At 40.8% G+C, this 14930-nt stretch overlaps 1 protein-coding gene and 2 non-coding genes across 3 annotated transcripts in view; 2 read left to right on the top strand and 1 right to left on the bottom strand.

The window, feature by feature from the left end:
* GNPTAB (N-acetylglucosamine-1-phosphate transferase subunits alpha and beta) overlaps positions 1 to 14930 on the top strand; it is an 89481-nt gene that overhangs the window by 28568 nt on the left and 45983 nt on the right. The window contains exons 2-3 of the mRNA XM_025401488.1: positions 6632 to 6717; positions 13371 to 13490. Coding sequence (XP_025257273.1) covers positions 6632 to 6717; positions 13371 to 13490 — 206 coding nt within the window. The remainder of the gene's footprint in view (positions 1 to 6631; positions 6718 to 13370; positions 13491 to 14930) is intronic.
* On the top strand, positions 6876 to 6984 carry LOC112635644. Its single transcript, XR_003121988.1, has one exon. It is a non-coding gene; the product is annotated as a U6 spliceosomal RNA (small nuclear RNA).
* On the bottom strand, positions 13513 to 13613 carry LOC112635706. The gene has a single exon (XR_003122040.1). It is a non-coding gene; the product is annotated as a small nucleolar RNA U13 (small nucleolar RNA).

The raw sequence follows: 14930 nt of genomic DNA, 5'->3' as shown, positions 1-14930 counted from the left end.
GCAATCCTCCTGCCTTGGCCTCCCAAAGTGCTGGGATTACAGGCATGAGCCACCATGCCTGGCCAGTATTCTTAATTCTGACTTCTAATACTTCTAATACTACTTCCCTACTCCCCAAGTGGCAAACAAATCCTTCCTTTTTCTCCACTCGCTTATTTCCATAAAAATCTCAGCTCTCTCTCCATGGAAAAGTCTCTCATGATTATCCCTTTTGTCTAATAGTGTTTGTTATATTTTAATCTGTACTCATTTAAAAGCTATACAGTAGTCCTACATCATTTCATGCAAGTAAATGATTAATCCTCAACAAGGATGTCAGCTCCTTGAGGACAAAGCCCTGATTTCCATTTTATCTTCCTTAAAAAAATCTGTTATGTTGTGTTGTCTGTTGCTGTGGAGGATCCAAAGAGGGTAGGCATGGTGTAGAAAAGTGTCTGAGTTTAATTAATGTTTGACTAAATAGTGGTCATCCATTTTTGGTTTGAATCATTTCTTTAATATATGTGAAGAGAAGAAATCATCCCTGTGTTAACCATTGAGCTCCTAATTTTTTTAAATTGTGCTTTATTGCACTAAGCCACTTTGCATTGAGAAAACGGGTGTCTTTAATCAAATGTGATTAGAAATGCTGCTGGTGATCAGCAGATTTTACTTCCTGATTAATATCATAGGAGGAAGAGGTTTAATAGAAAAGATAAAGCTTAAAATGTCTTTAATATATCTTAGTCTTTCTTTTAGTGCTTCATTGCAAAACAAATTTTGTTTTCAGAAACTAGGGAGACTTTTGTAATCTAGGAACATGGTACATTTATCTTTTCTTTTTCCCTTGTTGGAGGGAAGACAAGGTTAGAGGGACCTTGATTCTGAGGCAGCTTCTAAGGCCTCTTGGCATGTTAAAGTGCCAGTCTTTGCGGTATCACTTTCTGAGTCCACTTGCTAGACTTTTGAGACTTTTTTTTTTTTTAAACTCAGCCTAATTCCCTGGAGATTCATTAAAGTTGTTGAGAGATTCCATCTTTTTCAGCACTTTTTTGAGTCCTGGCTTCTTACAGAAGTGGCGTAGCCCAGGAGGTCTCCTCATAGTGTTATGTCTGGGAGTCTCCATCTGCTGTAAGTGGAGATTAAGGATTTTAGTGGTTTTCTTTTTAGTATTGTCCTCAAGGGTGCTGGCAAGCTGATTTGCCAAATTAACTAGATCAGAAGTGGGCATAGTTTCCCATTCTGTTCGGGCCCTTTTGACAAGCTGGGAGAGTTCTCAAGAAAGGCTGTTCACTAACATGGAATAAAAGGCTACTTGAATAGATTCAACATTTTCTTTAAATACAACCTGGAGCGCACTGTAATAGTTGTACATAAGGTTCTTGGGCGTAGGCCTGGAGATTTTTCCAGGGTAAGGCTTTAGGAAGAGCCTCGAGAATAGACTTGTGGAGTGTTTTTTGTTTTGTTTTGTTTTGTTTTGTTTTTTTCTTCTATACCTTCGACTCTATCCATAGTCTTTAGGGGTGTTTTTGTCTAAATCCCCCTCAGGATCATGCCAGTGAGCCTTGACCATCCAGTGTTTTGCATGACCTTCACTGAGGAGAATGTGAACCACCTGTTGTGGGTGAGAAACCCTGGCTGATAACCCTAAGTTACTATGTTGAATTAATCAGCAAATTGATGAGGATCCCCAGTAGCCTCTGGAAGTTCCCTGGCAATGGCATGAAGTTCAGCCTTGCTCCAAAGAACAAAAGAAATTTGGAGTCTAGAGGAATTGTCAATGAGTTTAATTTTTATTTCTTTCTTCTTCTTTCTTTCCTCTCTCTCTCTTTTTTTTTTTTTTTTTAAGAGACAGGGTCTTGCTCTGTCATCTGGGCTCGAGTGTTGTATTACGATCATGGCTCACTTCAGCCTCCAACTCTTGGGCTAAAGTGATTCTCCCACCTTACCCTCCCAAGTAGCTGAGACTACAGACATGCACCATGCCTGGCTAATTGATTTGTTGGTTTTTTTTTTTTTTCTTTAGAGACAGGATCTCTGTATGTTGCCCAGGCTGGCCATGAACTCCTGACTTCAAGCCATCCTCCAGCCTTGGCCTCCTGAGTAGCTGGACTCCAGGTGTGCGCCACCATGCCTGGCTCATTAAAAAATTTTTTTTTTTTTTTTTCTGTAAAGACAAGTTCTTACTATGTTGCCCCAGCTGGTCTCGAATGCCCAACTTCTTGGCCTTGCAAAGTGCTGGAATTACAGAATGAGCTACCACACTCAGGCTAGTTTAATCGAATTGTTTTATTTTTATTTTTTTCCTTCATGCAGCCTCCTTTAACTTTAAAGGGACAGATTTTGGCAGACCAGAAAAAGAGAGGAGAACAGAGAGAAAAGAAGGAAGGGGAAGTCTCTTCTGTTCCAGAGAGGAGAGAGTTTGGGTCCTTAAGGCCTTGTTCTTTTTTTAATTTTTTTCCAGCTTTTTTTTTTTTTTTTTCTTTTGAGACAGGGTCTCCTTCTGTCACCTAGGCTAGAGCACTGTGGCACAGTAATAAATGCTCACTGCAGCCTCCACCTTCTGGGCTCAAGCAATTCTCCTGCCTCAGCCTCCCAGGTAGCTGTGACTACAGGTGCGTGCCACCACGCCTGGCTAATTTTTTGGTGTTGTAGAGACAGGGTTTTGCCATGTTACCCATGCTGGTCTCGAGCTCCTGGGCTCAAGTGATCCACCTACCTCTGCCTCCCAAAGTGCTGAGATTAAAGGTGTGAGCCACTATATCTGGCCTTTTTTTTTTTTTTTTTTTGACAGGGTCTCATTCTGTCACCTAGACTGGAGTGCAGTGATGCAGTTATGGCTTACTGCAGCCTCCACCTCTTGGGCTCAAATAATACTCCAGACTCAGCCTCCTGAGTAGCTGGGACTACAGGTGTGTGCCACCATGCCTGGCCAATTTTTAATTTTTTTGTAGAGATGAGGTCTCACTATGTTACCCAGGCTGGTCTTGAACTCCTGGCCTCAAGTGATTCTCCCACCTCAGCCTCTGAAAGTGCTGGCTTTACAGGTGTCAGCCACCTGGTCCGTGTTTTTTCTTAACTGTTTATCTTAATTAATTTTGAGATTCTGTGTTGTAGAGAGGCAATTTTAGGACCCTGAGTGTGCTTAGAAGCTTCAAGGTACCAATTAAAGTATGCCTCCCACTCAGATTTTTAATTATAAGACTGCTGTCTTCTATTTTTTTTTTTCTTTTGAGATGGAGCCTCACTCTGTCGCCCAGGTTAGAGTGCAGTGGCGCGATCTCAGCTTACTACAATCTCCGCCTCCCAGGTTCAAGCGATTCTCCTGCCTTAGGCTCCCAAGTAACTGGGATTACAGGCACCTGCCACCACGCCTGGCTGATTTTTGTTTTTGTATTTTTAGTAATGGGGTTTCACCACGTTGGTTAGGCTGATCTCGAACTCCTGACCTCAAGTGATCCTCCCTCCATGGCCTCCCAAAGTGCTGGGATTACAGGCCTGAGCCACCACGCCTGGCCCTGATTTTGTTCTAAGAAAGACAAGTTTGTGGACTCAAAAGATCTCCAGGATGGCCATCCAAATTAGTTTTGATGTTCTCTATCCATTGATTTAAAACTGTTCACAAGAGAAGATCATAATTTTTTTTAATTAAAAAATTTTTTATAACAGGGAAAAAATAGAGACGAGGTCTTACTGTGTTGCCCAGGCTGGTCTTGAGCTCCTGGGCTCAGACAGTCCTCCCAACTCAGCCTCCCAAAGTGCTAGGACTACAAGTGTGAGCCACCACACCTGGCCAAAGACCATAATTTTTGAACATGTAGCTAGCTGGCAGGGGTCCCAGGAGGGGGACTATGATTACATGCTTTTTTCGGCTTCTCATTCATCTCCCAAGAACAAAGTAAGAACCCTGTAAGCCCTGTCAGGGAATGTTTGGGATTTGGACCAGGGTTCCACAAACTAAAGTACACGTGCAAGTGTATGGAAATAAGTCAGAACAAAACCAAAACCAAAAGTTCTGTCTATTGGGGTTCTCTTCCACGGTGTTGACAATTCTTTCCATAGAGTACCATAATGAGCATTAAAGATCTTTATGCCCTTCCACTTACCCCCCCTACCCCAAATCTAGAGGCTGATTAGAGAGATGCTGTGTTTTAGGGCAGGTAGACCGCTTCAGTGCCTTCAGTGTTGAACTCATGGGGTTCTGGGTGGCCATGGGCATTGTCCAATCAAAAGGACTTTAAAAGGCAGTACCTTACTGGCAAGGTACTTCCTGACTTCAGAGACAATGTGTCGAAGGAGCTAGTCCAGTAAAAGAGCTCTTATTCAGGTCTTCTTGTTGTACAACCAAAACACTGACTGTTGGTGTTAATCTTTTTCCATGAAGCCTTGGGGGTTAGCAGCATTACAGATAAGGAAAGCCTGACAGCATTTGCACAAAACAGTAGAGTCAGCCTGTCCCTTCCCTTCCTGCTTTAAATCCTGATGCTTGCTTCTCTTCGTTACTAATAAATGTTCTTTGTCACATTTTTCCCATAATTAAATTTCATCAGTATTAAAAACGTGTTCAGGTAGATATCCTTTCTCATCGGTGATTTTCTTTGGGAACTGATCTGCTGCCTTTTGGTCCATAGAAGGTGCTTCTCCGGTTATCTTGACATTTTTAAGCCAAATCTCTTTTTAAAATGATCAAATCGTTCTTTGCTGGCATTACATTCTCCTGCTTTAGACCCTTATTGTCCTTTTGCTTTAAGTTGTCATCTAACAACTTTGCTTTTTCTTGCATTATGTTAGTCTATAGGAATGTGTTTCTTATAGCAATTCTGGACCCATGTTAAAGCGCATTTTCAGTACAAGATAAAAAGGCATTTAGCAAAAAATGCAGTTTTCGAGCTGTCAGTGACAGCTTCACAATGATTCTTAGCTAAATTCATTTGTCTTGAAATGGCCAGCAACCACTGCTGCAGACCTCAATTTATGGTGCATATCAAACCATTCAACTTTTTCTTGTAATGTCATGACTTTCCTCTGCTTCTTGGGAGCACTTCCATTAGCGCTAGTGGCACTTTCTGAGTCCCATGGTATTCTTCACAGTTTACGGTATTGCCTTAAATATGAAAAATACGTAAGAAAGATAAGAGATCACTTTTTACCACAACATGCAATTTACTAGAGAGACAAACTGCTCACATGGAGATAATTAGTGTCACTACAGATACTCGCAGCACATGAGCTCACTGCAATATTAACAGCGCCAACGACATTACCAATGCCCCGACAATGTGGGGGCGTTGGTAAGGCCACGAAAATGGTGAGAGCATGAGTGATACTGGACTGAGCTGAAGGGTGAATGGGAAGGCAGGAGATGACCTTGAAAGGGACAGAAAATGTGGGGTAAAGGGACTCACTGGAATGGATATGGAGTGCAGGGAAGGTGTTCCCAAGGTACGGGAACATGTTCGCGTGCCAATGGGAATAATCCTATTGAAAGGAAAAGAGAGGCAGGGTCTTGAGAACACACAAGTTGATGAGATCCAGAGCAAATAGAGATTGGATGTCTGCAAGGTGGAGGGACACTTCCTCTATGGTAAGAGGAATGAAAAAGAAAATGGGATATATGTGTGGGTAGGTTTATAGATTTAGGGTGCAAACATGAGGGAACTTCTATCTAAAGCTTTCCATTTTCTCCTGACATATTTAGTAAGGTCGTTAGCCGAAACCTCACAGGTAATAAGGTCGTTATCCTCCCATGTCTTGTCAGTCCCTTCTGTTTCTTGGTTTTTTGGTTTTTTGAGGTGGAGTCTCACTGTGTTGCCCAGGCTGGAGTGCAGTGGCACGATCTTGGCTCATTGCAACCTATGTCTCCCAGGTTCAAGCAGTTCTTCTGTCTCAGCCTCCCAAGTAGCTGGGATTAAAGGTGCACGCCACCATGCCCAGCTAATTTTTTGTATATTAGTAGAGACAGGGTTTCACCATATTGTCCAGGCTGATCTCTAACTCCTGAGCTCAGGAATCCACCCTCCTTAGCCTTCCAAAGTGCTAGGATTACAGGCGTGAGCCACCATGCCCAGACGGTCCCTTCTGTTTCTGCTTGTGTTTGTAAATGCTCTGGGAAGAGTCTTTCTTAAACTTTAGAGGGATTCTAGTAACTGCCTTAAAATCCTTCAGTGCTCCCAAGACACAGAGGGCACGTCACGCTTAGGGCCCAGCTTTCTTTCCTAGACCCATTTCTCAACAGTTATCTACCTGTCTTCTGGACAAAGCCAGCCACTCAGTTGCCCTAAAACAATTTGCCCTTGCTGCTTCTCAGCCTTCGAGTATGCTTTTCTAACTGGCTGGCCCAGTCCTTTTTTCCCTACCTGGTGAACTCATTCTTCAAGACCCATTTCAAATACGACATCCGTTTAAACCTCTTTGATTCTGCTACCCCATTCCAAGCATGGTGAGACACTAAGTCTTTTAGTTTGTCCGTGTCAGGAACTGTAGCTTATTCACCTGGATATAACACAATGTGTGTGATAGGCAGTAAGTGAATACATGAATTTTGATTGCTTTACCCATTTCTCTAGCAATTCTAATGAAATTAAAATTTAATGAAAGTTATATACTCTCAGTCTTCGATGCGAAGAAAACACTGTTTCTTTTTTTGTTCTAGGTGGTTCTGGAATGGAGCCGAGATCAATACCACGTTCTGTTTGATTCCTATAGAGACAATATTGCTGGAAAGTCCTTTCAGAATCGGTGAGATCTATTTTGGAGAAATCTATTATTTGGACCTAAATCATGAGTCATAAATTGCCATCCTGTAAATATGACAGTTTAAGTGATCTTTCTGAGTTATAGATATGGTTTAACTTACTCAAGAGTATGCCCATCTGGTGTGTTCACTTCAGCAGCGCATATACTATATATATTAAAAAAAAAAAAAGGAATGATACAGGGAAGATTAGTGTGGCCCCTGTGCAAGGGTGACACACCAATTCATGAAGTATTCCATAAAATCTTTTTTTAAAATAAGGAAAGAAAACATAATATGCCCATCTGAAGAAAGTGTGTTCACCATATTTGGTGGGTGAAAAATCTGATTCTCAGAGAGTAATCCCACCTAATAGTTTATTGGGTATCTTAAATTGCATGATTGCATTTTCTGTCTCCCCAGGTCTGTGAGATAAAGGGAATTTCATTCCCCTGTAGGATGATGAAACCAGGTGGCTACTACATAGCCAGTTTCTGAGCCCTGGCCAGAATTCTGTTGACAACGTCCTGTGAACTGAGACCACTCCCCAGTAACCACTGGGCCTGAACCCCACTCCGTTGGTCACGTGTTGCTGCTTATCTGTGAGGGAGGAGCAAACAGCCTCATACCTCATAGTGTGGGTCTTTCTCTTGGAAGGCCAAGCTTCTTAGTGCCGCCATTCTGGAATGCAGCCTTCACCATTTCTTGCCTTTGGGGATTTTTTTTTCCTCTTCGCAAGACAGGCCTCAGAATGGAAGCAATTTTTTTTCAACACCCTCCTTCCCTTTTTGCAGATAAAATGAATCACACAAGTCCTTTCTGATTTTGTTTCTGTCTTCTCACTATTTTTTTGGCTTGTTTTAGAAAATGTAGCCATTTCATTATAAAAGATGCTATCTTATCTTATCTTATCTTATCTTATCTTATCTTATCTTATCTTATCTTATCTCATCTCATCTTATCTTTTTGGGAGATGGAGTTGCACTCTTTCCCAGGCTGGAGTGCAGTGGCGTAATTTCGGCTTACTGCAGCCTGCACCTCCTGGGTTCAAGTGATTCTCCTGCCTCAGCCTCCCGAGTAGCTGGGATTACAGGTGTGTGCCACCACACACAGCTAATTTTTGTATTTTTAGTAGAGACAGAGTTTCGCCATGTTGGCAAGGCTGGTCTCAAACTCCTGACCTCAAGTGATCCACCCGCCTCGGCTTCCAAAAGTGCTGAGGTTATAGGCGTGAACCACCGCTCTTGGCCTATTGTCATTTTAAAACGAATTAAGTATTTTTAAAATGTTTCAGTTTTATTTTCAAATATGGCAAATATGGATAATTATAACCTTACAAACTAAAGCACTTTGGGGTCCATAAGAATTTTTTAATTTTAAGGGACCAAACAGTAAAAGTTTGAGGATCATTCCTTAATATAGCAGTTCTGAAACTTTAACTTTCAGTGGAAGGCTTAAGAAAATAACAGTTACTTCCCAGCCCAGAGTTTCTGTGTCTGTAGGTCTCAGAGGGGTTCTGAGAATTTGCACTTCTACCGAACTTCCTGGTGATACCAAAGTTGCTGGTCTGGTGCCCCCACTGTGAAAACTACTGCAGTAAAGGATTTTTAATGAAATATAATTTTCACTTTAACAAGTTAATTTCCCTAAGGGAAAGTTCTAAATTGATTAACTTTTTAAAATCCGATATTTATTGATTTGTGCTTTATGCTGTGCCACGTGCAGATGGTTTACAGATACATAGATCTCTGCCCCGAAGGAGCTTCAAACCTTTTTAAAATTTTTAAAATTAATTTTAAAAATTAATTCATTACTTATTTATTTTTAGAGATGAGATCTTACTGTGTTGCCCAGGCAGGTCTCAAACTCCTGGACTCAAGCAATCCTCCCATCTTGACCTCCCAAAGTGCTGGGATTAAAGGGATGAGTCACCATGCACAGCTGCTTCAAACTTTTAGAAAGAAAACTAGCTTATTAGAAAATGCAGATTTTGAGGTCAGCAGTTTTAATCAAACACTCTTGTTCTCTTTCTAAAGTTTAGAGGTTGTACTAAAATATAGTTTGATTTTTATGTAGGCATAATTCAAAATTTCCTCATTTTGATGGTGATAAATAAATGGATCATAAATAACATTTCACATGGTCTAATATATTTTAAAATACCATAACATTCATATATTTTCATTATTTTGCTAGTTTCTCTACAATTTTTTTTATTTTAAAAAAATTATTTATTTTAATAGAGATAGGGTCTTGCTGTATTGCCCAGGCTGGTCTCAAACTCCTGACTTCAAGTGATCCTCTTACCTAAGCCTCCCAAAGTGTTAACATTAGAGGCGTGAGCCACCATGCCTGGCCAGTGTAAATCTTTTTAAGGTTGTTTGCTCTGAATGAAAAAAATCCCATTCCATATGTCAGTAAAAGTGGATATGTAAACTATCCACTGCTACTTATTGTGGGTCTTTACGTCTATCTGGGGCTCAATTTTGTCATCCATAAAATGTAGATATTAGATTAAGATCTGTTAGATTAAGATTACAATCTCTTCCAAGTGTTTGGTTCTAAAATACTATTTAAGGCCAGGCGTGGTGGCTCATGCCTATAATCATAGCACTTTGGGAGGCCAAGGTGGGCACATCACTTGAGGTCAGGAGTTCAACACCAGTCTGGCCAACATAGTGAAACCCCGTCTCTACCAAAAATATAAAAATAAGCCCAGGCGGTGGTGAGTGCCTATAATCCCAGCTACTTGGGAGGCTGAGGCAGGGAGAATTGGTTGAACCTGGGATGCAGAGGTTGCAGTGAACTGAGATGGCACCACGGCACTCCAGCCTGGGTGACAGAGCGAGACTATCTCAAAAAAATAAATAAATAAATAAGACACAAAATACTATTTAAGTTCTCTGTTTTCTCACCTACTTTATAGAATGTAGAACTAAGGGACTGTTAAGTGGCTTTAATATTCACTTAACAGTGATTAAAATGAAAGTTGTGTCAGTGTCATCGCTGCTTTGGTTCTGAGTCATGGGTGACTTAGTCTTAGTTTTCAGCTCTAAGATAAAGCATTCCTTCTCATCTGTGAACCAGGATAGTGACCTAGTGGTTAGAATGAAAGATTTAGAGTGTGACCATGTCTAATAGGAAAACAACTGACTCATTGACCTCGTGCAGATCACACAATCTCTTTCCATTTGTCAGTTTCACCAAAGTTACATTGATCATGTAATACATACAGTATATTATGTTTTAATCAGCTAAATATATATGATATATTAAAAATATTTAATAGCAGATGATTACTTTTACAGGAAAACTTAAGATGTAATTCTCTCCTTTAACCTTTTCTTTTAAAAACATCACTTAAGCAGTTTTTAAAAATTTATTGTTAGTCTGAGCATAAATCACCTGGGAGGCTGGGAATGAGATGACCTTGGATAATTTACATGTAGGCAGTGTGAGGCAGATGGATTTTTTTTTTTTTAATGAGAAAGACTGATGTATATATGATAAAGGAACGAACTAATAGTTAGGCAACAAATATGTATTAAACACCACCCATGTGGGAGGAACTGTTCTAGGCCCTAGGCATATAGTGGTGAACAAAATGAACTCATTGGCCTTATATAGATAGAACTGGCATTTTAGGGGGAAAAAAAGTGAAGTATATAACCTACATGTATATCAGTGGTTCCCAAAGTGCAATTTCTGGAGCAGCAACATCAGCATTACCTGAGAGCTTGTGAGAAAAAGAAATTCTACAAACACTAGAATTTGTCTATTGATAAATTCTGAAAAACCCTAGATAGGGAAACCTTTGCAAATCATTACAGTAGGGAGAGAGAGCCTGAAGATGTAGGAAAGAGAGGAAATAATTAATGAAGCAGGGCACAGAATGCATGATACAATTTCTGCCCTAGAGATATTCCATCTACTAGAAGATAGGGCTGCATGGAAAATCGCACAACACAGTACGATCAGGATTCCTTACAGTCCAAAGTAGTGTGGAAGCTGCATATTAAGCTATAGATTCTCTTTGTGAGGGGTGAGGGAAGGGAGGGAGTCGAGGAAGGAGGAGGTGGTTAAAGGAAGCATGAAAGAAAGAATGTTCTAGGCAGAAGGAAAAGCATGTTCAAAGGTACAAAGGCCTGCAAGTTCGTTTCATCTTTGGACAAGGGTATACAATTGGATCATCCAGAACACAAGGTGCAGATTATGAAGGACTTTGGACCTTATTCTACAGGCAGTGGTGAAACTTGACAAGACAGTTGGTAAATACTCAGCTATCACATATGCCAGAGAATAAGTTGATTCCTTATTTTCCTGATGAAGCTCTGGAACTCTGTTGTCTCTTTGATCTTTATTTTCCACTGTTCTCTTCCATTTGCTCTCTCCCCTCTGCTCAGGGAACTTGGCCTCTGGGTCCTTGAACAAGCAAGATATGTTCCTGCCTCAGGGCATTTGCATTTGGTATTCCCTTTCTCTGGCACATTCTTCTCCCAGTTACCCACCTGGCTGGCTTCCTCACTTCCTTCATCTCTTTGCTGAATGTACTGAGGCCATCTCTGATCTCCCTATTTAAAACTGACCACCCCCTCCACCCCATAGACACTCAAATCCCTATTTGCTGCTTTACTTTCTCCACGACATTTAACATCATCTGACTTTATTTATTTGATTTATTTCCTGTCTTCTCCCTTCTGGAATGTAAGCTCCATGAAAGCACAGATTTGGGCTTTGTTTTATTTACTGCTGAAACCTGTGCACCTAGAACAGTACCTAGCATATACTAAGTGCTCAATAAGAATTATTCAGTGAATGGATAAACTCATCCAGTTATCTCCCCTACTTCTTGTAAGCTAAAGGTTGTTGTCATTTCTGTTTATTTTTTCCTTCCATAATTCAAAAGATTTATCTACCAAATGGCATTTATTTTCCCACGAGATAATATGGTAGCAAGTCTACCATATTACCACAAGATAATATGGTAGAAAGTCTAGGCTGTGCCTGGGCTGTGAGGAGGATAAAAGGATGGTATGCTTTGGTCTGTGGCCTAAAAATCAGACTGTGAAACCCATACAGTTTCTTGGAAAGTACTAAACATGAAATAGCACTATCTAAAGCAAATTTGTCCAACCTGCGGGCCACATGTGGCCAAGAACGGCTTTGAATGTGACCCAACACAAATTTGTAAACTTTCTTAAAACATGATGAGATTTTTTTTTGCGTGTTTTTTGTTTTGTTTTAGCTCATCAACTATTTTTAGTGTTAGTATATTTTATGTGTGACCCAAGACAATTCTTCTCCCACTGTGGCTCAGGAAAGCCAAGAGGTTGGACACCCCGATCTAAAGTAATGTCAGTACCCAGATGTACATACACATGAACTCCTGTGTCATAAGTCAGAGTGGCATGCATCCGGGCGGGCCCCTGAAAGATGGGTAGGTTTTTGAAAAGTGAGAGAAAAGGGAAGAGTGCTTTTGGCAGGGATAAAATCTGGGTAAAATCACTAAGGTGAGGCTTAAACAACATACTCAGTAGTTAAAAGCCTGCCTGACTCTTTATTATGGGATAAGATGATCAGGAAGAAATGGTGCAAGTTCAGGAAGGTCTTCTGTACTAGTGTCTCATATGTCAGCAGATACTTATTGGGCTCCTGTGTGCCAGGCACTCTTCTCATTGCTTGGATACTTTAGAGAACAAAGCAGGAAAGTTTTCTGCTTTCTTGGAGCTTACATTCTAGGAGAGGGCCACACATAATTAATGGAATAGGTTACAAGTTAATTATTTAATATGTTACAAAAGTAGTAAGTGCTGTGAACAAAAAAAAAAAAAAAAAAAAAAAAAGGAAAAGCAAAGGTGAGGCTGGGGAGGGTCCGGGCTTGCGGGGAGCAAGGCACAAGAAGTCTACAGCATTAAGTAGGGCTAGGTCTTCATTGTAGGTTTTGATAACTTTTTTTGTAATTTGTTCTTTTTTTTTAGAGACAAGGCCTCGATCTATCACCCGGGCTGAAGTGCAGTGGTGCAATCATAGCTCACTGCGGTCCCACCTCAGCCTTCTGAGTAGCTGGGACTACAGGTGCACACCACCATACCCAGCTGATTTTTAAAATTTTTTGTAGAGACAGGTTCTCACTATGTTGCCCAGGCTGGTCTCAAACTCTTGGGCTCAAGTGATCCTCCCATTCTGGCCTCCCAAAGTGCTGTGGTTATAGGCATGAGCCACTGTGCAGAGCCTGTAATTTTGTTCTTTAAACTTCTAATTTATTTTCTATGTTTGACTGCATTTGTGTCCCAGCGTCCTTGTTTGCTAAATTATGAGAACAGGCAGTTTAATGTAAACTGAGCTTCCAAGACTACTTCATCCACGAACCATCTTTAAATCTTTAATATTAGCCTTCTTACAGAGTGGCTGTGAGGATCAAGCGATGCAAATTACGTACGTGTCTAGCATAATACAACTCACAGAGAAGGTACTTGACAAATATTAGCCCCCCAGTTACAGTTTGAAAACATGCAGTTCTGTGATAAGATGTCATGGTTGGATTACTTCTTCATAGATTTTTTTTTCTTAATCTCTGGGTTTAAACCCTGTGATATTCTTATTCCCAAATATATTGGAAAAATTCATTTAAACTGTCAGATTTCTTGGTTTGCTCTAGGCTGTGTCTGCCCATGCCGATTGACGTTGTTTACACCTGGGTGAATGGCACAGATCTTGAACTACTGAAGGAGCTACAGCAGGTCAGAGAACAGATGGAGGAGGAGCAAAAAGCAATGAGGTAAAACTGATTTTTTTTTCCACATCAGATGGGTAATGTGGCGATGTAATAAGGTCTGAGGGTGGCACATCTCACACATGAGCATGAAAACCCAATCATCATGCTAATGAACTACAAAAGGATCTGGTAAAACTGATTCTTAAAAAACAAAACAGGCCAGGCATGGTGGCTCACACCTGTAATCTCAACTTTGGGAGGTGGAGATGGGAGGATCACTTGAGGCCAGGAGTTCAAGACCAGACTGGGCAACATAGTGAGACTTCATCTCTACAAAAAAAAAAAAAATTGTTGGGTGTGGTGGCGCACACCTGCAGTCCCACCTACTTGGGAGGCTGAGGCGGGAGAATCATTTGAGCTCAGGAGGTTGAGATTGCAGTGAGCCGTGATTGTGCCACTGCCTTCCAACTTGGGTGACAGAGCAAGACCCTGTCTCAAAAAAGAAAAAGAAACAAAACAAAACACATCGTCCCGTGAGTACAAGCAAGCATGCATTAGCGAAAGATAAGTTGATTTTCACAGTGCCATCCAAACAAACTTGCCTCTCAGTTCATGCCATTACGAGATCTTGGCAGTTCATGCCATTACGAGATCTTGGCAGTCATCCATCTGGCCTGTGTTTCTTGGTGCCCAAGGAGGACTCAGCCACTCTTGCCAGATACTGGCCTCACTTTGTTAGATGATTTTATGAATGTGGTGCTCTAGTGATGGCTTGCTCTCCAAGGGACTTAAAGACAGAGGACCCCCTCCCCCACCCCCCTGGCTGCCTGCTCACTCATTTAGAGCCCCAAGTGTGGTATCTTCTTGGAATAAGTGTTTATTATGACAGATATCTCCATAGTAAGACAGATTCTTCCCTTGAAAAATATAATAGGCCCACAGACTTGTTTCCATTTGAAAACGGCAGTAAAAGGTATATTCCCTTTATGCCATTTAGGAATAAATTCCGGACTATGGAATTAGAAACTTTGGTACTTTTTATTTAATATATGAGATTGGTCATTTTATTTACTTTATCTGGGAAAGATACAGCAGACTTCTGGATAGCCATCAGGGGTAGGAACCTGGCAGATGTAATTCCCCTTTGATTCGTTAGAAGTATTTGTTAGTACCTACTTGTTGACTTCTTTGTGAATGTCAAGAGTGCATCCCAGTGCAGGTCTTTGGCCACCTTATATTGGAGCAAATTCATTTTCTCTTTGTTAGAGGTTATACGACTTACCCAGTGCATGAAAATGGCTGGCAGCCTGGTACAATGTTTTACTAATAAAATATAAAAGTGTATGCTTTAAGCAAACTGTCTTGGTTACAGTGGGAGGTACAGTATTGTTGGTAATATTTCACTGGAACATATAATTCATTATGCATTTTAAGTGTGGTAAGCATTGTCAGTCCCTCTTACTCACATTTAGGGTTACCACTAGTCCATATGTATGTAATAAA

This window comes from Theropithecus gelada, chromosome 11 (genome assembly GCF_003255815.1).
Source record: "Theropithecus gelada isolate Dixy chromosome 11, Tgel_1.0, whole genome shotgun sequence".
Lineage (NCBI taxonomy): Eukaryota > Metazoa > Chordata > Mammalia > Primates > Cercopithecidae > Theropithecus > Theropithecus gelada.
Note: the sequence above shows the minus strand (reverse complement) of the source record. Positions and strands in the feature narration are given on the sequence as shown.